Source organism: Amblyraja radiata, chromosome 19 (assembly GCF_010909765.2).
Source record: "Amblyraja radiata isolate CabotCenter1 chromosome 19, sAmbRad1.1.pri, whole genome shotgun sequence".
Classification (NCBI taxonomy): Eukaryota; Metazoa; Chordata; class Chondrichthyes; order Rajiformes; family Rajidae; genus Amblyraja; species Amblyraja radiata.
In genome coordinates, this window is record NC_045974.1 from 13,949,584 (window position 1) to 13,976,290 (window position 26,707).

At 44.3% G+C, this 26,707-nt stretch overlaps 1 protein-coding gene across 2 annotated transcripts in view; it reads right to left on the reverse strand.

The window, feature by feature from the left end:
- Positions 1-26,707, reverse strand: part of svopl (SVOP like) — a 106,582-nt gene that overhangs the window by 12,714 nt on the left and 67,161 nt on the right. For both annotated transcript variants that reach the window (XM_033037727.1, XM_033037728.1), the window contains exons 7-13: positions 25,922-25,985; positions 24,956-25,081; positions 12,574-12,702; positions 10,847-10,920; positions 6,811-6,995; positions 3,066-3,177; positions 1,259-1,340 (exon numbers count right to left, since the gene is read on the reverse strand). In XM_033037727.1, coding sequence (XP_032893618.1) covers positions 1,259-1,340; positions 3,066-3,177; positions 6,811-6,995; positions 10,847-10,920; positions 12,574-12,702; positions 24,956-25,081; positions 25,922-25,985 — 772 coding nt within the window. The remainder of the gene's footprint in view (positions 1-1,258; positions 1,341-3,065; positions 3,178-6,810; positions 6,996-10,846; positions 10,921-12,573; positions 12,703-24,955; positions 25,082-25,921; positions 25,986-26,707) is intronic.

A 26,707-nucleotide genomic window follows, 5' to 3' on the forward strand; every position in this document is an offset into this window, starting at 1 on the left:
CTGCCTCTAGAGTGTCCAAACCCTTAATAATCTTATATGTTTCAATAAGATCCCCTGTCATCCTTTTACATTCCAAAGTGTACAAGCCCAGCTGCTCCATTCTCTCAGCATTTGACAGTCCCGCCATCCCGGGAATTAACCTTGTAAACCTAGGCTGCACTCCCAAAATAGCAAGAATGTCCTTCCTCAAATTAGGGGACCAAAACTGCACACAATACTCCAGGTGTGGTCTCACTAGGGTTTTGTACAACTGCAGAAGGATCTCTTTGCTCCTATATTTGATTCCTCACTGTTCCTCACTGTTAAGTTCTTCACTGCCTGCTGTACCTGCATGCTTACTTTCATAGACTGATGTACAAGGACCCCCAGATCCCGTTGTACTTCCCCTTTTCCTAACGATGCCATTTAGATAGTAATCTGCCTTCCTGTTTTTGCTACCAAAGTGGATAACCTCACATTTATACACATTAAACTTCATCTGCCATGCATCTGCCCACTCCTCCAACCTGTCCAAGTCACCCTGCATTCTCATAGCATCCTCCTCACAGTTCACACTGCCACCCAGCTTTGTGTCAACTGCAAATTTGCTAATGTTACTTTGAATCCATTCATCCAAATCATTGATGTATATTGTAAATAGCTGCGGTCCCAGCACCGAGCCTTGCGGTACCCCACTAGTCACTGCCTGCCATTCTGAAAGGGACCCGTTAATCCCTACTCTTTGTTTCCTGTCTGCCAACCACTTCTCTATCCATGTCAGCACTCTACCCCCAATACCATGTGCCCTAATTTTGCCCACTATTCTCCTATGTGGGACCTTATCAAATGCTTTCTGAAAGTCCAGGTACACTACATCCACTGGCTCTCCCTTGTCCATTTTCCTAGTTACATCTTAAAAAAATTCTGGAAGATTAGTCAAGCATGATTTCCCCTTTGTAAATCCATGCTGACTCGGACCGATCGTGTTACTGCTATCCAGAGGGAGAGGGAGAGGGAGAAATATTCAACTGAGTTTTTAAACTGCTCCGAGGTGCAACCCTCACTGCTTCCACTGCAGCAGCAGGAACATCTTGGAAAACTGGAGAACAAGCCCAAAAAGTGTTATAAAATACAATTGGTAGATTACTTTTGAGGCCCGGCATATTTTTTCCAGCATATAATGAGAATGAACATGGGTGAGGAGAATATTCACCCCTCCCTCACTGAGCCAAAGGTTGAAGCTGGTGTGATATTTCCATTTACAGTAGCCTTCACCTACCTCTGCTGTGTAGATGTAGATGATGATGAAGTTAGCAGACACGAGGGCTCGGAGAATAAAAAGCAAAGCGGTCAACAGAGCCCTAAGAGTGAAAAACAAATATGATTTTAGATAGTCTAATATCTGGGTTCAGGAAAACCCCAAAGCCATTACCTTCCCTTTATATAATTTTGGTGTAATGGCATCATTGTTATGCAGGAAAGGCAACAGCAAATGTTTACACTACAAGTACCGCCAGGCAGCAATGTGATGAGCAGTTTTAAAATAATGTTACCTTGCACCAGAAATGGAGAGATTAGTGATGAAGGTCGGGGAATTAGTGGAGAAGGAGGGGAATCTGGATAAGAGGCAGCTAGCGTAAAGAATAATAGTGGACAAGTGTGAAGAAGGAAGGGTCGGTAGGTAATGGACAGGAGTGGCGAGGGAAGGAATTATGGTAAAGGAAGTATGTACAGTGCAGGAAGGAGTTACAGCGAAACAGTAGATACAGAGTAGGAACGGATGATGAATAAAGAATAGGTGCACTGATATACATAAGCACAATTATGCTTAAGTACAAGAGTGTTAGAATAGTAGATTACACTGAAGCAGTATACAAGAGTCACCACTTTTCCGGTACATCTTCTATGCTTCAAGATTCAAAGTTCGTAAAAATGTAGAGTCTTAATTTGGCCTTGAAGACCCCGTTGTCATGGCGGCAGCACCGAGTCAGGACACATTTTGGGCAAGAACACACACGGCCTTCTCATGGGGAGAAGGCAGCAGAATGGGGTTAGGAGGATGAGGTAGATCAGCCATGATTGAATGGAGGACTAGACTTGATGGATCGAATGGCCAAATTCTACTCCTATTCCTTATGACCTTATGGCAAAGGAAGGGTTATAGGGTGAAGTGACAGGTAGGGCAAAGAAAGGGATTTTGGGTACAGGGCAGGTATGCTGAAGGAAGGGATTGTGGGTATTGGACTGGTACAGCTTAGAAAAGAATTACAGGTAAAACATAGGCATGTGGACCGCAAGGATTCAGGGCGAGTGATAGATGCAGATAAAGAAAGGTTTAAATGGGTGAGGCAGGCAATGGATAGAGTGAAGGCAGTATGAGGAGGCATGTAGTGGAACTAAGATATTGATGGAAGGGAGAGAAAGGGCCACAAATGTTATTTTTATAAAGCCATTTGTATTCAGCATGCTAATGGATGTTGAATAAATACGGCGAGACCAAACGTCGGCTAGGCAATAGTTTCGCTGAACACCATCGCTCAGTCCACCTGCACCTACCTGATCTCCCGGTTGCTATCCCCATTCCCACACAGACCTTTCTGTCCTGGGCCTCCTCCATTGTCCGTGTGAGGCTAAAGGCAAATTGGAGGAACAGCACCTCATATTTCGCTTGGACAGCTTACAGCCCAGTGGTATGAATATTGTTTTGTCTAACTTCAAGTAACCCCGGCATTCACTCTCTCTCTATCCCTTCCCCACCAAAGTCGCATCAGCTTCTCGCTTTCACCCAACAAACAGCGAACAATGGCCTGTTTCCTTTATCATCATTACTTTTTTTACATATCTTTCATTCGATGCACTTTATCTCTCCACGTCACCATCTATATCTCTCGTTCCCCTTGTCCCTAACTAGTCTGAAGAAGAGGGTCTCGACCCGAAACATCACCCATTCCTTCTCTCCAGAGATGCTGCCTGTCCCGCTGAGTTACTCCATCATTTTGTGTCCATCTTGAAAAAATACTAAGTCCTCCGCCCCTAAGAGATGTTGCAGGATATTTTCCATGAGTGGTGGCCGTTAGCCATTCTACCTGCTGGTGCAGATGTTGAGGAGCAGAAAGAAGAAACCTGAGGCTCCCATCGTTAATGCCAAACTGCGGCATCTTCCCAACGTTTCAATGACGAAAGGACTAAACGGAACAACTGTGGAAAAAAAAACCCCATTTTTAGAACAAAGAATAATTCAATTGACTCCACTTGAAAAACTGTCTGAGGAAACAATAATAGTCGAGAAAAAACGTAATGCATAAACTTTCTGACAGACAACTAAAGTTATAGATTCTACATCGGAATCTTATACATCGGCGAGACCAAACGTAGACAGGGCAATCGTTTCGCTGAACACCTTTGCTCAATGCATCATTGTTCCTTTTTTGCATCTTTCATTCATTGTTCTTTATCTCTCTACATCATTGTCTATATCTCTCGTTTCCCTTATCCCTAACCAGTCTGAAGAAGGGTCTTGATCTGAACGGTCACCCATTCCTTATCTCCAGAGATGCTGGCTGTCCCTCTGAGTTACTCCAGATTTATGTGTCTATTATAGATTCTACATGTGTGCCCGTCAAATGTGCTGGAATTTGCCCAGTAAATGTTGACTTTGGCCATGAGATAGCTTTTCAATACCTCACCCACATACTCATTCCTTCCAGAGAAAGGGTACGAAAATGGTTGAGGATTGTCAAATAGGCTGGGATATGGCACAGTGGTGCAGCAGTAGAGCTGCTGCCTTACAATGCCAGAGACCCAGGTTCGATCCTGACTGTACGGAGGTTATACGTTCTCCCTGTGACCACGTGGGTTTTCTCCCACACTCCAAAGATATACGGGTTTAATGGTTAATTGGCTTCTGCAAATTGTAAATTGTAAATCGTGTTAGTGCGTGGTGTGATGGCTGCTCAGCGTGGATTCGATGGGCTGAAGGGTCTGTTTCCATGCTGTACCCCTAAAGTACAAAATTCTATCAAAGTGTTTTTTCTTGTGGCAGTTTGAGAAATCCATATTTATATTGATCAACGGGTCATAGTCATAGAGTGATATATTGTGGAAACAGGCCCTTCGGCCCAACTTGCCCACACTGGCCAACAAGTCCCAACTACACTAGTCCCACCTGCCATGTCCCTCCAAACCTGTCCTATCCATGTATCTGTCTAACTGTTTCTTAAATGCTGGGATAGTACCTGCCTCAACTACCTATTCTGGCGGCTTGTTCCATACATTGTGTGAAAACGTTACCCCTCAAATTCCTATTAAATCTTTTCCCCTTCGCCCTAAACCTGTGTCCTCTGGTCCTCGATTCACCTACTCTGGGCAAGAGACTCTACCCGATGTATTCCTCTCATGATTTTATACACCTCATTAAGATCATGCCTCATCCTCCTGTGCACCAAGGAATAGAGTCCCAGCTTACTCAACCTCTCCCTATAGCTCAGACCCTCTAGTCCTGGCAACATCCTCGTAAAACAGTAAACAGAGGGCATAAAACGATGGCAAATGTTTATCGGGAGGTGGAGGCCCCAATATGACAACACGGTGAAGGTATTGTCTGAGGTTTTCAACCTGCTGGGCCTCAAGCAAGCATTGCAGACGAGCCACCCATTGTCTCCATGGCAACAAACATCGGGTGGGTTTTTATTCCTGGCTCCTGTTCACAGCTCCAGCTTCTAAACTTACACCTGAGAGGCAAGTTGAAAATCTACACCCAGCATCTTATTAATGAGAAGGGTCACAAATATTTTAAAATATTTAAAAGGAAATTGCGGAGAGGAATGGGTCAAAGAGGATAATTATCACACCAATTAAGGAGTCTGCACAGCCTGTATGGGCAACATGATCTTAATCCTGTGCTGTGGTATTAGCTTTGATGTTGATATATGAATATGTGAAATCATTTGGATACCTGTGCTGCATAACTTGAGTTAATTGCACTGATGAGTTTGCATGGGAGTGGGATGAAGAAAATCAAGGTTCTGTAGACTTTTGACTTTGGTGGTACAGTGCGGAAACAGGCCCTTCGGCACATCGAGTCCGTACAGACCAGCAATCACCCTGGACACTAGCACTATCCTATACTCTAGGGACAATATACAATTTTACCAAAGCCAATTAACCTTCAAACCTGTACGACTTTGGAGTGTGGGAGGAAAGCCAGGGCAGCCAGAGAAAACCCATGCGGTCATCGGGAGAACGTACAAACTCCGTACAAACAGCACCCGTGGTCAGGTTCGAAACCGGTCTCTGTCACATTAAGGCAGCATCTCTACTGTCCTGCTATTCTGCCACCCCATAGTTTAGGTTGTTCCATAGTTTGGCTGTTAGTGCATCACAAGGGTGCATGAAGCATAAACTCTGCTGTTTAAAACAACAAAGATACAGGCAGAGTAGATACAGAAAAATTGTGGCCAATTGCAGAGATCAAGAACTAGATTAAAAATAAAAAATAGCAGAAGGATAAAAAAAAAATTACACAAGTATTAGTGCCTGGAATGTGCTGCCAGCAATATTAATAAAGGCAGATTATTTTGAGGTGTTCAAAAAGAGCTGAACAACTATGTAAAAAGAAAGAATTTGCGATGTCCTAGGAAAACGTTGGGGGAGTAGGATAGTTGGCTCGCTCTTATTTGTATGGAGACAATGGGCTGAATTACTGCCATTGTGTATCAATTATCCATTAATAAATGTTGAATATCAGGCAAATTTATTTTGTTTATTGTGCCAATGGCCAAGAATATTTTTGAATTCAAGGGGAAGTTTTTTTTTATTGATTGGAATACTCTACTTTCATAAACCAATCCATGGGCAACCTTTTCACTCAGAGGGTAGCCCGTATCTGGAATGAACTGCCAGAGGAAGCTATGGAAGGGAACGTAATTACGACATTCAGAAGACATTTGGACAGATGTATCGAACGGAAGTGTTAAGGGGTTTTTGGGCCAAATGCAGGGTAATGGGACTAGCCCAGAGTGCCAAATTTGTCAGCATGGACATAATGGGCTGAAGGGCCTGTTTCTGTGCTGTATAGCTCTATGACTCCAAGGGCGAGCAAATATGCATAAATATACGACACACACACACTTACAAGCACATTTATGCACAAAAGTATGTATACACTTGCAAACACACAATAAGAAACACGTACATATGTGTGTACACCTATGTTAGCATACACAAATGCAGAGCAAGTTTCTTCACTAGAAAAAAACAGATATTTTCTGTAATTCCAAGTCAGATCAGAAGTCACGACGGTGTAACTTGTAATGAATTTCTATGAATGCATTCAATTTCTACTCCTGTTTCAAATATTTCATGCAAAGTGCATAGATTTTTGGCTTATTATTTCAGCCAGGTAAATCTGCGCAAGTATGATATTTTATATATTGAAAATATCAGGTATAGCAGCCAGTCCTTTAGCGTTGAACATACACGTAACTCAACACAAAGTTCAGGGGTGGGGGGCAGTTGGTAGAACAATGAGTAGGACCCGGAGTGGTGATGGGGGGAGGGGGGGGCGGCATGAACGAAGAGGGACCCGGCTTGGGGGAGGGGGCGCCATGAACGAAGAGAGTCCATCGGGATCACGTTGAATACTTTTCTATCTTTGTCGGCGCCCTGTATGTGGCGACTCTTTGCATACTTTGTGTTTTGTATGCAAAACAAAGAATTTCACTGTACCTGGTACATGTGACAGTAAACCATCATCACCATCACCACCAACAGAAAGGGTAAGTAATAGTTAAACTTTAAAACAATATATATAAACCAAGAGCTTATTCTTACACAAGAATTCTCCTAAAGTGCTGATGATCATGGTCTGGTAGTCTGCGGCTTCAAACATTTTACAGTGGCAGGTCTCCAGTGAATTATACAGATTCGCATTTTCAGAAGAGCCACAGACTGCATTGTTTTCCAAGAGCTCCGAGCTGGTTAGGACAAGCCCATAATAAGCGAACGCTGTCCCCAACCTAGAAGAACCAAGCAGACTAATTATATCAAACAATGTCTGGTAATTTTATCAAATCAAATGTTACTTCAGAAGATCTCTTGAACAAAAGTAGTCAATCAATGCAGGTCTAATACATGTGAGACAGAATTGTGGAAACAAGGACATTTGACATCTTCCCCCACTCCCCCACCTACAATGAGTCCTACGAAGGGTCCCGACCTGCCGACATCTATCCGTGTTCTCCAGAGATGCGGCCTGACCCGCTGAGCTACTCTAGCACTTCGTGTCCTTTTTCAGGCAGAATTGTAGTGTTTAACTATTGCCCATTGCTTTGTTGATCAAACCACTTCAAACAGAGCAGTCAAGAATACAATCATTGAATGAGGGAATCAATGAGTGAGAGTCCCCGACTGCCAATTGAAGAAGGGTCTCAACCCAAAACTTCACCTATTCCTTTTCTCCAGAGATGCTGCCTGACCCGCAGAGTTACTCCAACTTTTTGTGTCTGCCTTCAAGTGAATTATGAACCCAAGCTTTGTTAAGAAATGGGAGTCTGATTAACATACAACTGTAGCATTCATATTAGCTCGTAATGGGATGAAGAGACAGACTTACATAAGCAGTAGCTTCCTGTCAACCTTATTTTTGCGTTCTTGCAAGTGTCCATTGATGGTGCACTAAACTCACCAGTGAAAGCTAAATCAAGTGACCGATAGGTTTAAGAATGTGGTAATTGCTAATAATCACCATTCAAACTTTCTTGCACAGGAAACAGGCTCTCAGACACGTGGGCTCATCCCTACAATGTGAATTGTAGGGAATTTCAAAAAACACCATCCTACATTTTTGCTCTATCCGCTTCAATCATTCTCTCTCTTCATTTCTTTCTCCACATGTTTTGACATTTCAATCACTCTAATTCATCCTCCTTCTCAGTTTCGGGTCCTCTTATATTATCTTAAGGAAAGAGCATTCACGTCGCGGCCCTGTTTCCACCAATCTTTCCACCACTGCACACAAGATGCATAAGACGGCATTGCATGCAAATAGTCGAGAGGTCTGTTCAGCTCTGGCTATTCTAATCTTGTGATGTGGACTCGATAGGAAGTCTACATCACAACACAACAGGGGGCCATTCAGCCCATGGCATCCATGCTGGCTCGCAATAGAACTTTCCCATCAGTTCCATTCCCCCCTCTGTTTACTTCCCTGTGCCCATGCAAAATATTCACTCACACATGTCCATCATCCCCACTGCTTGAACTATTTTGTTGCCATTAGCTTACACCGCGTGAAAATTCATAATAGCGAAATAATCTACCAACGCATCTTTGGGTTGTGGGATAAAAGTAGAACACCCGTGCAAATCCACACGATCACAGGAAGAATGTGCAAACTCCACACAGACAGCATTCGGTAGGGACTGAAGCAGTTTAACAACTCTCCTTGGGGAAGGAGATAGATTGTTTTGTTGCCAGGTGCCCTGTTGTCCCTGCTGTGCTGTTCAGCTCAAGGAGTTTGGGAACTTGGGGTTACCACAAATTACCACCACTTGGAGCTTCCTGAGGCACAGCTACCTGTGACCTCAAGGTATCCTAAGCTAAACTTCCATCCATCCAGTTTTTCCAGTGGGTAAAATCACAGAATAGCCAAACGAAGTTGACACAGCCTTTAAAATTGTATCAGTTGAGCTCTTTTAATGTGTCTGCGACAGCAATATTGATTGGCCTGGTTAGAGTGGATGTGTAGAGGATGTTTCCACTAGTGGGAGAGTCTAGGACCGGTGGTCATAGTCTCAGAATTAAAGGAAGTTCCTTTAGAAAGGAGATGGGGAGGAATTTCTTTAGACAGAGGGTCGTGAATCTGTGGAATTCATTGCCACAGAATGCTGTGGACGCCAAGTCAATGGATATTTTTAAGGCAGAGATAGATAGATTCTTGAACAGTATGGGTGTCAGGGGTTATGGGGAGAAGGCAGGAGAATGGAGAGATAGGTCAGCCATGATTGAATGGGGAGTATACTTAATGGGCCGAATGACCTAATTCTGCTCCTATCACTTATGCCCTTATGAAGCTCTGTATTCACACAGCTCAGCTCCCTCACCTTCTAAAATGGCGATCATGATATTGAGCTTCATTGATGCTCATTGAATCAAAATCACCTTGTTCGGTATAGTGCTCAACCATAAGGCAGCTGAACCTGGTCAATCAACACTCCCTGCACAAACCAGAGGTCTTCAGGTCATTCATCACATGCCAAGACGTACCCCAATCATAAGCATAGTAGAACAGAAGGCAGTTAGTGGCATCTCCCAGCATTAAGGGTGAAGGACAGAATCAGATTCTTCTCTGACGATTTTCACAGCTCAAAGAACTAATACTTATTCTCTGGTCTCAGGCTGTCAGTGCCTGTGGAACCTGCAGCCCCAAAATAATCATACATTTCAGAAGAGTCGTAGAGTTATGCAGCCCTTCAGCCCTGATCTTCCATTCCATCCAAGATAACCCATCTTATCTAGTCCTGTTTGCCTGCGTTTGGCCCATATCCCTCTGAACCCTTGTGTCGGAAGGAACCGGATGCTGGTTTATACCAAAGATAGACACAAAATGTTGAAGTAATTCAGGGGGTCAGGCAGCATCTCTGGAGAAAAGGAATAGGTGTAGTTTTGGGTCGGAACCCTTCTTCAGACTGGTCCGCTGAGTTACACTTCTCTGGTCCTTCTGCTTAGTTACTCCAGCATTTTGTGTCGATCTTCCCTCTTAACCCTATTCCTCTGTAAATATATTTTGAATTGCGTAATTGTACCTGCCTCAACTACTTCCTCTGGCAGCGCGTTCCATATACCTAATATATTCTCATAAGGTCATAAGGAATAGGAGTCAAATTAGGCCATTCGGCCCATCAAGTCTACTCAATCATGGCTGATCTTTCTCTCCCTCCTACCCTCCTTCCCCTGACTGCTCCCCAGAGCCTCTGACACCTGTATCAATCAAGAATCTATCTATCCCTGCCTTAAAATTATCCACTGACTTGGCCACCCCAGCCTTCTGTGGCAAAGAATTCAACAGATTCATCACCCTCTGACTAAAGAGATTTCTCCTCATCTCCTTCCTAAAATAACATCCTTTAAATCTGCGGCTATGACCTCTAGTCCTAGACTCTCCCACTAGTGGAAACATCCTCTCCACATCCACTCTATCCTAGCCTTTCACTATTCTGTATGTTTCAATGAGATCCCCCCATTCTTCTAAACTCCAATGAGTAGAGGCCCAGTGCCGACAAACGCTCATCATAGGTTAACCTACTGATTCCTGGGACAAATAGTTTGTGACAAAAAATTACCCCTCAGATTCCTATTAAATCTTTCCCCTGTTACCTTAAACCTATGCCTTCTAGTTCTTGAGTCCTCTACCTTGGGAAAAACACTCTGTGCATATACCCCATCTATTCCCTTCATGATTTTATGCACCTCTATTGGACTATCCTTCAGTTTTCTGCGCTCCAAGGAATAAAGTCCTAGCCTGCCAAAACTCTCCCTGTACCTCAGCCCCTCGAGTCCTAGCAACAGCCTCGTAAATCTTCTCTGCACTCTTTCCAATTTAATGCCATCTTTCCATCAGCAGGGTGACCAAAACTTAACACAATACACCCAAGTTCAGCCTCACTAATGTCTTATGTAACTGTAGCATAATTCTGTATTCATTTCCCACCCAGATTGATGAAAAGGGGGAAGGCAATTGGAAAATAGAAAAAAATACAAAGATGTTTGAAAAAGAGAAAATATGGGAGAAAGGGGATAAGATGTTGCTATTTGTTAGTTATTGTGTAATGATATATTATTTTAATATCTACAGGTATATAATATTTACCATATGAACCAGCACTGTAAAGTTGTACGTCTGTATTCGGAATCTACCAAGTCAAAGAGACTTCCCCTCTTTGTCTATAGACAGAAAAAAAAATCCAAGACAGTATTTGGGAAAAAGTTTTTGTTTCTAGTATTAAGACACAGCCAGCGTTATCCTGCCATGGTTAGTTGCTGCACCAATTACCTGTACTAGACATTCTTGCATTCCCAGCTTTGGTGATAGGTGAGAGGTGATTCCAGGCTTTGTGAGAACTTCTCCTCGGCCTTCACTTGGATCATCTCCGACACCTCCCTGCCCTTTCTTGATCTCACTGTCTCCCTTACAGGATATAGACTATCGATGGATGTCTATTACAAATTCACCGACTCCCACAGCTGTCTGGATTACACCTCTTCTCACCCTGCCTCCTACAAAGACTCTATCCCCTACTCACATTTTCTCCATCTCCGCTGCACCTGGTCCTGAGATGAGGGTTCCATACCAGGCCATCCGGGATGTCCTCGTTCTTTAGGGAATGGGGGTGTCCTCTTCCATCACAGATGAGGCCCTCACACGTTCCTCCTCTATATCCTGTAGTTCGAAACGTCACCCATCCTCTTTCTCCAGAGATGCTACCTGACCTTTGCAATACCCTTCCTTTCCACTGAACCTTTACTTGCCTCTCTAACCTCGTTCATTTTGACTCATAATCTGCTCCATTAACCCACCACTTATTGCTGTTACTTTAATGGCCACAATTAACCTGGGATGCATTTTCTATAGCAACCGTTCACAAATTTGTTACTTCAAAGTAATTTGCAGAGCGAGAAGTGAAGCACTTTTGACTAGCAGCCAAGTGCCATGCAAGATGCAGCCACAAACAGCAATGAGATAACGGTTAGAAAATCCATTTACTTGATTAGACGAGGCATGAATATTGATCTGGATGAGAATTCTAAATTACTTTGAAGAAGTGCCAGGTGACACAAAAGTGACAGAAAAGTCTGCATCACCAAGACAGACTATCTCACGGAGACAATTTCAACTCCTTGCCAGAACAGTTCAGAACTAATCCTGCTGCCCATCCACATCTTTTTAATGTAGGATAATATTATTGTATGCGCAATTCCTTTGAATATGCCCCACTGAAAATCTGTTGGATTGCTGGACCAGTATTATTTGGGTGTGATCTCTTATAACCTGGCACGACCATCAATTTAGACCTGTTATTTTTGGCTCTCTGATGTTCCTGTGTTGAACTTAAGTTGCATTTGCTGTTTTACAGAGAGTTCCTTCTCTCACATCAATTAGTTACTTCGATTTTCAGAACCACATCAAGTTTTGCATGTTTCCTTCTTGGGGTTAGATACACTAATGTTGCATGCATTCTAAAAAGCATTCACAAAATATGAATGAATACTTGATTCATTCTCTACACATGATGTCACAGAACCAGCCAAGATGGCGCCCGACCCAGGCGACACTTTGTGTGCTAGTCACAGAGGTGGAACTGCAATCGTGCGTTACAATCGCCCCACTCTTTCAGACCGTTCATCATGTATCTGTACACTGTGGATAGCTCGATTGTAATCATGCATTGTCTTTCCGCTCAATGCAACAAAAGCTTTTCACTGTACCACGATACACGTGACAATAAACTAAACTCAAGAAACTGGCCAACGATTTGCATCATTATGGTAATACTGGGAATTTACCCTCTTTATAGGCAAGAACATTTTTGGACTTACTGTTTGTGTCTCTATCAAGGTACCTTGAGGGAGGCTGGAGCGGTTCATCTTTGCAATGTAGTTCAAGGTCTGCTTGGCATTCTGAGTGTTCCCTACAGAAACACTATAACGTGCCGATTCTGGGATGCACTGAAAAAAAGTGGTAAAAGTTCAACAATGAACACTTGGTTGGAAGCGAGTTTTTAAAAAATGGATGAATGTAAGATCACTCTCAATGGGTGGTTTATGATCAGCGTGAATTTAATGGGTTGAAAGGCCTGCTTCCATGCTGAATCTCTCCCGACGCCGGAGCACCATCACCCGGCGAGAACGGCCTGGAACATCGGGCCTCCGTAGAGGCAACTGTGGAGGCCTCAATGGGCCCGACTATGGGTGAACTGGGGTTGGGGACTGGACTTTGTGCCTTCCCTCATGGTGGGAGCCATTGTGGGGGGATGTTCTATGTGTTTAAGACTCTCATTGGTGTTATGTCTGTATTCTTTTTTTTGTGTGCTGCAAAATGGCAAGAAGCATTTCACTTCACTACACCTGGGTATATGTGAATGTGACTAATAAAATACCTTTGATACCTTTGAATTTATATAATTTAATTAAATGACTGAGGAGCCTCATTAGGTTTAAACTCGTATCTCAAGCCCCTTGGTTGCAAAATCATTTTGCTGGTAGACCCCAGGAACAGTTGTGAGTGATTGAAAGAATAAACTGAAACAAGTTGAAATGTTAATAATAATGATGGATGGGATTTATATAGCGCCTTTCTAATACTCAAGGCGCTTTACATCGCATTATTCATTCACTCCTCAGTCACACTCGGTGGTGGTAAGCTACTTCTGTAGCCACAGCTGCCCTGGGGCAGACTGACGGAAGCGTGGCTGCCAATCTGCGCCTACGGCCCCTCCGACCACCACCAATCACTCGCACACATTCACACACAGGCAAAGGTGGGTGAAGTGTCTTGCCCAAGGACACAACGACAGTATGCACTCCAAGCGGGATTCGAACCGGCTACCTTCCGGTTGCCAGCCGAACACCTTGCCCATTGTGCCATCTGTCGTCCCAAAAATGTTGAACACAAAGTGCTAGAATGATGCAGTGGGTCATGCAGGGTCATCAGGCAGATGATGTTTGGGGTTGGGAACCTTCTTCAAACTCAGTTCAAATGGACGCAGGGTCAAATAACATCCCATGTTCAACGGCGAATACAACAAAGATTTTCAACAGTGCTGGAGGAGCAATGAGTGCCGGCAAACTGAGGGAATGTTTGATCTCCGCCTCTGATAGGGAGATAGATGGTTTGTGCTTATCTGGAGTTTACAGGCAAACTCGTGATCATGGATGTAGTGGTATTGTCTGAAGAAGGGTCTAGACCCGAAACGTCACCCATTCAAAGAAACATAGAAAATAGGTGCAGGAGGAGACCATTCGGTCCTTCGAGCCAGCACTGCCATTCATTGTGATCATGGCTGATCATCCACAATCAGTAACGCGTGCCTGCCATCTCCCCATACCCCTTGATTCCGTTAGCCCCAGGAGCTCTATCTAATCCAATCCAACTTTATTTGTTAAGCACTTTAAAACAACCAATGTTGACCAAAGTGCTGTACAGAAGAATAAACATTACATCATAAACAGACAACATAACAGCTCACATGAGGCGCAAAAATTACATATGAAATACAACAATAAATTAAAAGACATAAAACATGAGTAAAAATAATAGCCACGCAATAAAAGCAATCAAAATAAGAAATTAAATCAAGTAAATAAAGTCGACATCTTACTGGGTATCAAAGGCCACGGAGAAGAGATGGGTTTTAAGAAGTGATTTAAAAACAGACAGAGAAGAGGCCTGTTTAATGTGGAGAGGCAGATCGTTCCATAATTTGGGTGCTGACACAGCAAAGGCACGGTCCCCTCTGAGCTTCAGCTTAGTTTTAGTTTTAGGCCCACTCAGGAGCAGCTGATTATCTGACCTGAGAGAGCGGGTGGGTGTATAAGGGTGTAGAAGCTCAGATAGGTAGGGCGGGGCAAGACCATTCAGGGATTTAAAAGCAAATAAAAGAATTTTAAAATGGATCCTAAACTGAATAGGCAACCAGTGGAGTGAGGCTAAAATGTGCGAAATGTGCTCATGTTTACGTGTGCCAGTTAAAAGACGTACAGCTGCATTCTGTACCATCTGGAGACGGGCGATGGAGGACCCACTAACCCCCACATACAGTGCATTGCAGTAATCCAGCCGAGTGGTAACAAAGGCGTGGATTACCGTCTCAAAGTGCTGCCTTGACAGAATTGGCTTTATTTTGGCCAGCTGCCTCAAATGGAAAAAGCTTGATTTAACAACAGCCTTGATCTGACTGTCAAATTTAAGCTCAGGGTCCACTTTAACCCCTAGGTTAAACTCTAACTCTAATTCATTCAGTGAATTGGCCTTCACTGCCTTCCGATGCAGAGAATTCAACAAATTCACAACTCTCTGGGTGAAAATGTTTTTTTCTCATCTCAGTATTAAATGGCCTCCCCTTTATTCTTTGACTGTGGCCCCTGGCTCTGGACTCCCCCAACGTTGGGAACATTTTTCCAGCTCTCCAGAGATTCTGCCTGTCCCATTGAGTTACTCCAGCTTTTTGTGTTTACCTTCGATTAGTGGTATTGTTTGCTCTGAACAAACAAAGGCTGGGTCTTAATGTTCTGAAACTCTAGGGGCAGGTTGCTGTGAGTGAAGGCAGACTGATGACACGAACCCGACAGATTATAGGGCCTGTCCCACTTGCCGATTGTTTCGGCGACTGCCGGCGTCATATCAGGGTCGCCAAAAGATTTTGAACATTTCAAAATCCAGCGGCGATAAAAAAAAATGCTGCGACACACGAAAAAACACCGTGCGTCAAAGCGTCATCACGCCGCGTCATGCCGTGTCTCCGCTGCATCACGCCGCAAATTTTTCGGTGACCTGATACGTCAGTCAATGATGCTGGCAGTCGCCGAAAAAATCGCCAAGGGACAGGCCCTTAAATGGTGCACAGTTCAGTGGGTTCTGAAATAACTAACATTTACACCCTTACCAACAGCTGCGCAGCTGTGATGATGGTATCCATGACTCAATATGTAACTCCACTAACAAGAGCAAAAAAGACATTTGGTGGACAAATTTGCAATTGGCTGTAAAGCAAGAAAAACTATAACAGACCAGTCAAGGTTGCACATGTAGGTAAGAACTGCAGATGCTGGTTTAAACCGAAGATAGACACAAAAAGCTGGAGTAACTCAGTGGGTCAAACAGCATCTCTGGAGAAAAGGAACAGGTGACATTTCAGGTCGAGACCCTTCTTCAGTCAAGTTTGTCTCTAGGTTCAATGATTCCTCATAGGTTGTCATCGGCTTGTACTCTGAGGGGGGATTTTATAGAAACTTACAAAATTCTTAAGGGGTTGGACAGGCTAGATGCAGGAAGATTGTTCCCGATATTGGGGAAGTCCAGGACAAGGGGTCACAGTTTAAGGATAAAGAGGAAATCATTGAGGACCGAGATGAGAAAAACATTTTTTCACACAGAGTGGAGAATCTCTGGAACTCTCTGCCACAGAAGGTAGTTGAGGCCAGTTCATTGGTTATATTTAAGAGGGAGTTAGATGTGGCCCTTGTGGCTGAAGGGATCAGGGGGTATGGAGAGAAGGCAGGTACAGGATACTGAGATGGATGATCAGCCATGATCATATTGAATGGCGGTGCAGGCTCGAAGGGCCAAATGGCCTACTCCTGTACCTATTTTCTATGTTTCTATGTTTCTATGTTTCTATGGTCTGAGAGGGTCCATAGCAACTTCACCTTCCTGGCTGACAGGAAGAAGAGGCCCATCATTGCGGCTGATCAATGCATTGCTGAAGGGTAGCTAGTTTAGTTTAGAGATACAGTGTAGATACAGGTCCTTCGGCCCACCGACCAATGATCACCCGTACACTAGTTCTATCCTACACCCTCGGGCCAATTTACAGAAGACAGTCAACCTACAAAGCTATACATCTTTGGAGTGTGGGGGGAGACCGGAGCACCTGGAGAAACCCCACGCGGTCACAGGGAGAGCGTACAAACTCTGTACAGACAGCACCTGAGGTCGAATCAAACCAGGATCTCTGGCACTGTAAGGCAGCAACTCTACCACTGCGACACTGTGCCGCCCCATTGGAGGGAGCAGTGTCCAGTTTCTGGGGAGAAAAGTTGTTTTACAAACCTCAGGAAACAGTGACCCTTTCAACAATTTACCCACATCCTTATAAGTGAATTATTAAAACCTCTTCAGTCTTGCCTGTTAACTCTAGTCCAGCATCACCACTCATAACGCAACAGTCCACTTCCACCCTCATCTCCCTTGATGGGCTGCACCTTTTTCTCACATCTCCATTTACCCAACCACCATGGATCGATCTCCAATGTCATGTTTCTGCCTCATGTCCACAGCTCTTCAGTTCTCTGTTTAACACAGGCCATTTATCTCATGTATTTTCCCTCCTCACTGGAGAAAACACTTCAGAACATTTCAGTCCTCGTGCCAAGTTTTGATTGGTGCAGGTCATTAGAAGCAGCCTGAGAAGATTTTTTAAACGTGATTTTATTGGAAAACGACTCTTATTAATGTTTGTGTGATGAACTCATCGAGTTCATTAATAATGGTTGGAAACATGGTTAGAAATGAAAGCTCGTTTTGCATTTGCAAGGTTTCTCCCTGTGAAACTATAAGGCCACCTTAGACTTTTTCTCTGTAACTGCAATGTTGCCATACTGTAGAAACACTACAGAAGATCAGGGAAATAGAGGAACCCCTCCACATGCCAACTCCTAGCACTGACAAAGGCAGGGTGCCTGGGATAACTGGTATGTAAGACGTGGATACTGGAGATAGGGCCGCTGTTACACGGGCGTCCAATTCTGCCTCCTCCACCCACATTGCATATCACAATGTTGCTGGCCCTGAAGCCAACACTGTGATGAGCAACAATACACAACAATATTCTGAAATATCCTCAGCTTGCATCAGAATAATGACAATTACCATTCCCCAGAGAAAGAAGTTATGCATTGTGCCAGGGTGCACAATCAGTGATGGGGTGGGTCTACTACTATGCACAGTTCAGATGTGTCTTCAGCACCTCAGCAGGTCTTGTAGTTTTGATCTCACAATTACAAGTAATAGCCCTGTCCCACGGTGCGAGTTCATTCCCAGAGCCGAGTTTAAAAAAAATCAAACTCGCGGTAAGCACGGAGAATGAACGTAGCGGGTACGTCGGAGCTCGGGGACGTCTCTTAGCGGCTCGAAACGCTAACAGCAGGTGCTCGGGAAGACTCGCTAACAGCAGGTAAGCACGGGAAGAATCGTGAAGATTTTTCAACACGTTGAAAAATGTCCACGATAGCCCCGAGTACCGACGAGTGGCCATTACTGTAAATCTCCGAGTTCGAATCAGGGCAAACTCGGGAGAGCTCTTGGAATGAACTCGTACCGTGGGACAGGGCTATAAGACCAATGAAAGAAGCAGAGGCGACAGTGAGAAAGTCTCCATCTGAGTGCACGGGAATATCCAAACTCTGCTTGAAGCTGGAGCACCTCTGTGCAGCACCTCTGGACCTGTGAAGAACAGGCAGTGACGTAGTGGGAAATGACCCAGTCATGGTGCTCACACTAGGCAATGAGTTTTGGGATTGGAGACAAGTTAAGTATGGGATGAGCTTGGAGGAGCAGGTTTAGTTTAGTTTAATTTAGTTTAGAGATACAACGTGGAGACAGGCCCCTTCGGCCCACCAAGTCCGCGCCGACCAGCGATCCCCGCACGCTAACTCTATCCTACATACACTACGGACAATTTACACTTATACCAAGCCAACTAACCTACAAACCTGTACGTCTTTGGAGTGTGGGAGGAAACCGGAGATCCTGGAGAAAACCCACGCAGGTCACGGGGAGAACGTACAAACTCTGCACAGACAAGCAGCCGTAGTCTGCGGGACTCTGGCGCTATAAGGCAGCAACTCTACCGCTGCGCCACCCAAAAGCCAGTTCTCTCGTGGTTGCCCCAAGTTCAAACTTTTAATTAATTACTTAAATTTAGATTCCTCAGCTGCCATGATAGGATTTGTACTCAGGTCTCTCGATCAATGAGCCAGCATTGTTACTGCTACTCTAATAAAGGGCCTTTCCCACTTTCCCGAGTTATTCACAAATTTTCGTACGTATGGCTGGCATAACGAGCCGCTACGATATATCTACGGACTCCTAAGGCTCCTACGGACCCGTTACGAACATTCTGCGAGATTGAATCAAGGGGAAAACTCGGGAGAATTCGTGAATAAGTCGGGAAAGTGGGACAGGCCTTTAACATAATCAGTGAACCACCAATGCCTTTTAACCAGCGGACCTCCAAAGCCTTTTGAGTACAAAGAGCACCACTTCCCAAGCCTTTGGAAAGAAGTCCACCTGCTTAAAGCATCCAACATGACAATGACATAAGAGTGTGGAGGCCCCCACGAAGGATCTGCGCACAACCTTTGAATGGGATTCACGATCTCCAGCCTTGCTTTCTCAGCACCCACAGACCTAAAAGGCTGGCAGTATCATCAAAGACCCACACCATCCTGGCCACACACTCATCTCCTCGCTACCTTCAGGTAGAAGGTACAGGAGTCTGAAGACTGCAAGGACCAGGTTTAGGAATTGCTACTTTCCCACAGCCATCAGGCTATTAAACTTGGCTCGGACAAAACTCTGAACATTAATAGCCCATTATCTGTTATTTGCACTTTATCAGTTTATTTATTCATGTGTGTATATATTTATATAATGGTATATGGACACACTGATCTGTTTTGTAGTCAATGCCTACTATGTTCTGTCGTGCAGAAGCAAAGCAAGAATTTCATTGTCCTATCAGGGACACATGACAATAAACTCACTTGAACTTAAAGCAAAGGCAAGGGGTGTATGAAACAGCATAATAGCGACTGGGAACCGTTTATCCCATGATGTGAGTTTGCAATAAGAATGGTTAATATTTTAAAAAGGGTCGTCAAGTTTCTTGTCCAATGCACAAGTACGATGGCATACAGGGTACCTACCGTCAGATATAAAGAATCTACTGAAGGCCCATTTTGAGAGTGGTACATTCTCAGTGATAATTATCCTGCCGTCTGACAGTAAGCTGCTTGGCCTGTGTCCATTTCACCACAGGTCAGCAGGTGAAGCAGGTAGTGTATCATGCCAGCAGTGAGATACTGAGGCAGATGGTGTGGATTACAGAGCCAAACCTGCAAAGCAAAGTTACAGGCTGGCCAGAGAACTAGACCAGGGTGTGGTGTCCCGGAGGGAAAGACATTCTGGGCCTGTGGCCAGTGGGAGACAGTTCATTATGAGTAGCCTCATTCAAAGACACATCTTTGAAAGTAATTTAGCATTTCAGGACAATAGGACTATTCACAAGTCTGCAATGGTACAAGAGCCAGTTTATAGCAGTTTCAGGACGACAGCTACCACCATAAGAGTACTCGAATAAAACTAGCAGCACACGTTTCCGTACCAGTGCTACTGTTGTGGGCTCCCAAATATCGGCAAGACCAAGCGTAGACTTGGCGATCGTTTCGCTGAACACTTACACTCAGTCCGCCTTGGCCTGCGGGATCTCCCGGTTGCCAAACATTTTAACTCCCCGTCTCATTCCCACGCTGACCTATCTGTCATGGGCCTCCTCCACTGTCAGACTGCGGCCACACACAAATGGCGGAACAGCACCTCATATTTCGCTTGGGCAGCTTACTAACCAGCCGTACGAATATTGATTTAGCTATTTTCAATTTACTTCTGCAAGCCCTTCCACCCCCCCCCCCCCGTCCCCCCCCCCCCCCCCCCCCAAGTCACCCTACAAGTTTCACTGTTCGCATCCTTGGATCCCTCTCATTAGCACATCATCCCCAGCCAACAATGGGCCATTATTGACTCTGCTCTTCCTGAAGTCATCTGTTGCTGGCCCTGATTTGTTCTGTCCTTGTCTCGATTCCAGTTTCCAGCTTCTCCCCCCCCACCTCCATCTCAGTCTGAAGAAGGGTTCAGACTAAATATCTTAGAGCAGAGCTGCTCTAAGAACTTTGGTTCAGACCTGAAACATCACCTATTCCTTTTCGTCAGAGATGCTGCCCGACCCAGCTGATTTACTCCAGCATTTTTTCTCTGTCCAAGTTCAGTACAAAGTGCTGCAATGAGATGACAGCGATTGCATCAAGTAAAATTCACACCAGCCGGGACATTGAAACTGCTCAAATTATGGAGTAGCATCTTCCTGGCTCCTTACAAATTTTCCAGAAGCCCTGAATGAGTTAGGTGCTTGAGAGCGGCTGCATTGTGTTGTGGAAGAGTGCCAAAGCTCTGAAAATATACGGAGGGATATTACAGAGGTATGAATTCACTATCGTCAACACAGGATAGCACACTCAGACAGACTAAAGACTGTTGCTTGTAGAAGAAAACCTTGGAGATGATCCAGAGGAGATGGCTTCATGTCTTCCAAAGTAACAAGAAGAGAGGATGGTCCATTGGCCACTGAGGCAGAGAGTGAGTCAGGGAAGAGGATGGTGTGGAGGCAGAGACACAGAGGCACAGTAATAGATGCTACTCCCTGAATCACACTGTGGATCGCAGCATAGCAATTACCATTCAAGCAAAGTGCAGGGAGCAGCACAAGACTTCTTCTGAAAGTTTCGACGTCGCCAATCTGCTACCATGAAACACCTTGCTCAAATATGGAAATTTATCTCCATCTTGCATTCACTCCATGACGGCCTGCGATCATGATACTAACCCACCGGCCCCCAACAGGACAAATCTCAGTGAGACTGGTGTTCGGGATTAGCTTAATTTGGCTTTATGTTCGTCAACAGGTATTGTGGGCTGAAGGGCATGTCCTTGTGCTGTTGAACGAGGCTACATTATTTCGTGGCCCAACACTGTTTTCAAATTACTTTCAAATTACTTTCCTGCAATGTTACACCTCACCTCCTCAACACACCCATGGCAATAGAGCCAATTTCAGAATTTACGATAGTAAACTTTGCCTCAACTACCTCCTCTAGCAGCATGTTCCATACACCTACCAACCTTGGTGTGAAAATGTTACCTCTCAGGTTCCTATTATATCTCCCCCCCCTTAACTTAAACCTATGTCCTCTGGTTCTTGATTCCCCTACGGTGGGCAAGAGACTGTGCGTCTACCCAATCTATTCCTCTCATGATTTTGTATAGAAACTTTGAAATTAGGTGCAGGAGTAGGCCATTCGGCCCTTCGAGTCTGCACCGCCATTCAATATGAATCAGAACCCCATTCCTGCTTTCACACCATATCCCTTGATTCCGTTAGCCCTGAGCTATATTTAACTCTCTTTTGAAAACATCCAGTGAATTGGCCTCCACTGCCTTCTGTGGCAGAGAATTCCACATAATCACAACTCTCTGGGTGAAAACGTTTTTCCTCATCTCAGTCCTAAATGGCCTACTTCATACACTCCCCATATGCTTCTATAAGATCATCCCTTATCCTCCTACGCTCCAAGGAATAGAGCCCTAGTCTGCTTAACCTCTCCCGATAGCTCAGGCCTCAAGTCCTGGCAACATCAATAGTGATGGTGGCAAATTTAGTGAATGGTGATCAGTAATCAGAAGGACTCCTGGGGTCATGAGGTGAGAGTTCCTCTTGTGAGCCTACAGGGAAACTGGGGCACAGACATACTAAGTGTTTACTCACTGCCTGTGCATGCTGTGGGCCCCAGCACTTCCCCACCTCCGATCCAGCACAGATGCAGGCATGTAGAGAGCAACTTTGCTTTGGGACACCTGCTCTTTGTCAAAATCCTCTCTGAATCCCGATATGTGACAAGCTAAAAAGCACCACACCCTTCTGGCTTGTATCAGAACTGGCCTGTTCCAAGGGTAAACAAAGAACTGCGGGTGCTGGTTTATACCAAAGATAGACACAAAGCACTGGCGTAATTCAGCAGGTCAGGCAGCATCTCTGGAGAGAAAGGAGGGGTGACCAATTGGGTCTGTCTGAAGAAGGGTCCCGACCCGAAATGTCACCATTCTTTTTTCTCCAGAGATGCTGCATGACCCGTAGAGTTACGTCAGCACTTTGTGTTCATCTACAGCCCTCAAGGAAACTCCATTCACATCTAATCACCAGCAACTTCTGAAAACAGAACTGTAATGTTTACAAAGTTAGCGCCATTTAGTTTAGTTTTTAGTTTAGTCTAGTTTCGAGATACAATGCAGAAACAGACTCTTCAGCTCACTGAGTCTGCGCCGACCATTGATCCCCGCACACTAACACTATCCTAAACACACTAGGGACAATTTACAGTTATACCAAGCCAATTAGCCTACAAACCTACACGTCTTTGAAATGTGGGAGGAAACTGGAGATCCCAGAGAAAACCCATGCACGTTACGGGGAGAACGTACAGACTCCATACAGACAAGCACCCATAGGTCAGGATCGACCTGTGGAAGTCTGTGGCTTGGCTGCAACTTTTCCTTACACTGTCAATTTCAACGCATCAGTCCCAACCCATCTTCCAACTCACGCACTCAATGGGGTTGCGTTTCAGTCCAAAGAGCCAGACAAAAAGGGGCAGTTGTTGATGCAAGTTATACTGAAACTACAGGGCAGGGAGAGTCACCTGTACTGCAGTCTGTGATCCTTCGTACCACAGCCAGGATACATCTAATTAGTTCCTACTTAAGGTTAGGTGGCTACAACCAAAGCATTAGCTTCTTCATCACCAATTAGACAAATGCTGGAATGTTTGGGACACTTTATTTGATTCACATCTCCCCTTTCTACTGTTACAGCAGATTATGTTATTACATTTCCAACAGAATCATCAGGGAAACTCTAAACCCAGAATTGCAAACACACACCCCTTGTTCTGTGAACTGGACATAATTCACATTGCTTGGTAACACCGTCAGTTTTTTAAACAAACACCAGAAATGTCTGAAGTTTCCAAACTATCCAAATGACGTGCCTCCCCAGGCAGGTACTCAAATAGTTTGCTGGATATCTTTCGCTTGCTTAAGTTTTCTCGTCACATCCACGCCTTTAAAATGAATGTTTTTTGTCTATGTCTTAGCTGAAGTTGTGCAATTGACAATTAAAAGTCAGTGAAGAACAGTGCTTCACCAATGTCAGATCTGCTGCAAACAGAATATACCATGAAACACTGTTTGAAAGCCCCATGCTCAGTCCTTGACCTCCGATGAGATAGATGACAGTCAAAACAATGAAAAAGAGTTGCATTAAAGATTCATAAGGATGTTACAGGGACGGGAGAACGTCAGGGTTGTAAATATTTTGATTTCTCTATTCAAGAAGACTACCAGCATTCAATCCCATTCCAAGATTAAAACATTTGATAGAATCAAAGGATATGGAGCTGGTGAGGAAAAGTAGCATGAATTAAAAGACATGCCATGGTTTTATTGAATGGTGAACCAGGCACAAGGGGTCAGATGGCCTACCTTGCTTTTGTTTATTGTATTCATGTTGTCGTGTACAGCTGACTGACCTGCCAAACTTTGCAGCACATCATTAAAAAGAAGAAATAAGAGCTGGAATAGGTCCTCTGGCCACACAGACTAATAAGATCGTTGCTGAACTGATCTTGATCAGTTCTCCATTTTCTTCCCTGTTTTCCTTAGTCCTTAACTCTCCTACATCTATTTCAGACTTTCGAGATACAGTGCGTAAACAGGCCATTCAGCCCACCGTGTCCATGCCAACCAGCGATCAATCAGTACACACTAGGGACAATTTTACAACTTACCAAAGCCAATTAACCTACTAACCCCGTACGTCTTTGGAGTGTGGGAGGAATCCGGAGCACCCGGAGAGAACCCGCGTGGTCACAAGGGGAAATGAATAAACTCCGTACAGCCAGCACCTGTAGTCAGGGTCATACTCGGGTCTCTGGTGCTGTAAGGTAGCAACTCTACCACTGAGCCACCGTGACGCCCTCTATTGGAGCTTACAAGCACGATAGGTGATACTTTTGAAGCACAGACGATTCTTGGGAAACTTGGCAATGGCTGGTGGAAGATCTGCAGACCTTGGCTTCAAGATAGTCAATGAGTCTGACTACAAATCTCTATTGGGTAAACATTTCTAAAGATTCAATCATCAAAGCAGAAATTCCCTTGAGCTCTACATTAAATAAATACCATATTATAAAATTACGCCCTCGGATTCTAAATTGCCTCATGAGGGGAAACCTGTTCAAACAGGTAAGGCAAAGTCTTGCTCAAACTTTCTGCAAAAAGCATCCAGAGAGTAGAAGGCTTTCTTCGACTCACCTTGAACACCAGCAGCAGAATGATGCTCGGTATGGTGGAAATACGCACCAGCCATCGCCAGCCAAGTGTGGGAACTATTAGGTAGGCCAGGAGGATCTCTATTGTGGACCCAGTGAGCCAGAAGATCTGCAAGAGAAGGAGATTGAAAAAGATATTAAAAAGAGAGGAAAATATTATGAAAGGTTTCACCTTATTCACTCAAATGGATGGAACATGTCTATTGGAATCTGGTAAGGGTAAAGATGGATTTAGATACTGATTGAAGGTCATTCACCAGAATCAGAAAGAGGAGGGAATTTCAATCACAGTTTAATGATGACAATTGTTGCCTGATTAAATGACTTAATCACAAAGTGAAACCAAGATGCCACCATACACCATTTTGTGTCTATCTTTGGTATAAACCAGGTGCAGGCTTATACCAAAGATAGACACAAAATGGTGTATTTTGGAGACAGCGTCTTTGCAAGAGACAGGTTGGGAGCAAGTGTAGAGCAGATAACTGTGGAGGTCGGCAGGTTTCTAGTCGATAGCCTGTCTCCTGACACATCGTTTTTTTCTCGCTTCCATTCCTACCCTCCCCAATCAGTCTGAGGAAGGGTCCCAACCCAAAACTTCAGCTATCCATGTTCACCTGACCCGCAGTGTTACTCTAGCATTTTGTGTATGTCTCAACGTAAACTCTCTTGTTTGTGCAGTAATTGATCACGTTCACAAAGAGCGTGCTTGCTGTAATTTTGATTTAGGACAGCGATAATCAAACAGGAATAAATTATCTGTCCACCATACATCTCCCCCAATCACCCAAATTGCCCTCGTGTTTTGTTTATCGGAGTTGTCCATTGTAAAACAGAGAAATTTAATTTGAGTCAGTTTTGAGATGAAAAACTCAAAAACATCTCTCCCATATAAGTTTGGTACCTCACAAGTTCTGACCGCTCAGAACAAGCACGCTTGGCTTCTCACCTGACCCAGAGGTAAAATACGCCCTCGATACTTGGAAGGCATGAACTCAGTCATGAGAATAAACCTGAGCAGAATAAAATAAAGTAGGAGTGACCACATTGCATTCACATAAAAACAGCAACAAGCAATATTAAAATATGTTATATATTGAGTTTAGTTTAGGGATACAGCACGGAAACAGGCCCTTTGGCTCACTGAGACCGCAACGACCAGCGATCACCCTGTACACCAGCACTAACCTACACACTAGGGACAATTTACAATTTTCACCGAGTCCAATTAACCTACAAACCTGCACGTCTTTGGAGTGTCGGAGGAAACCGGAGCAGCTGGGGCAAATCCACCCCAGGGAGAACGTACAAACTCCACCCCTGGCATCACAGGGAGAACGTACAAACTCCGTACAGACATCACCCGTAGTCAGGATGGAACCTGGGTCTTGGGCGCTGTAAGGCAGCAACTCTACCGCTGTGCCACTGTGCTGACCTGAGCAGCCTTGATGCTTGCACATGGAGAATTTAAATCACACATTGAAATGTTTAATATAGATCTTCCCACACCTACGCTTCAGCAGACTGTGAGTGGTACGACTATGGGGGGGAAAAGACTATTGAATATTCAAGATGAAATTGAAGCTATATATCATATTTCCAAACACTTCCACTACAGTTGTGCCATGCTTTGATAGATCATGCATGGATTCAGCAAGTGTTCTGCTTAATAAAAGTTCATAAATTCATGTTATAAAAGCAGATTTAGTCCAAGTTTACTCTGCATTTCAATCAA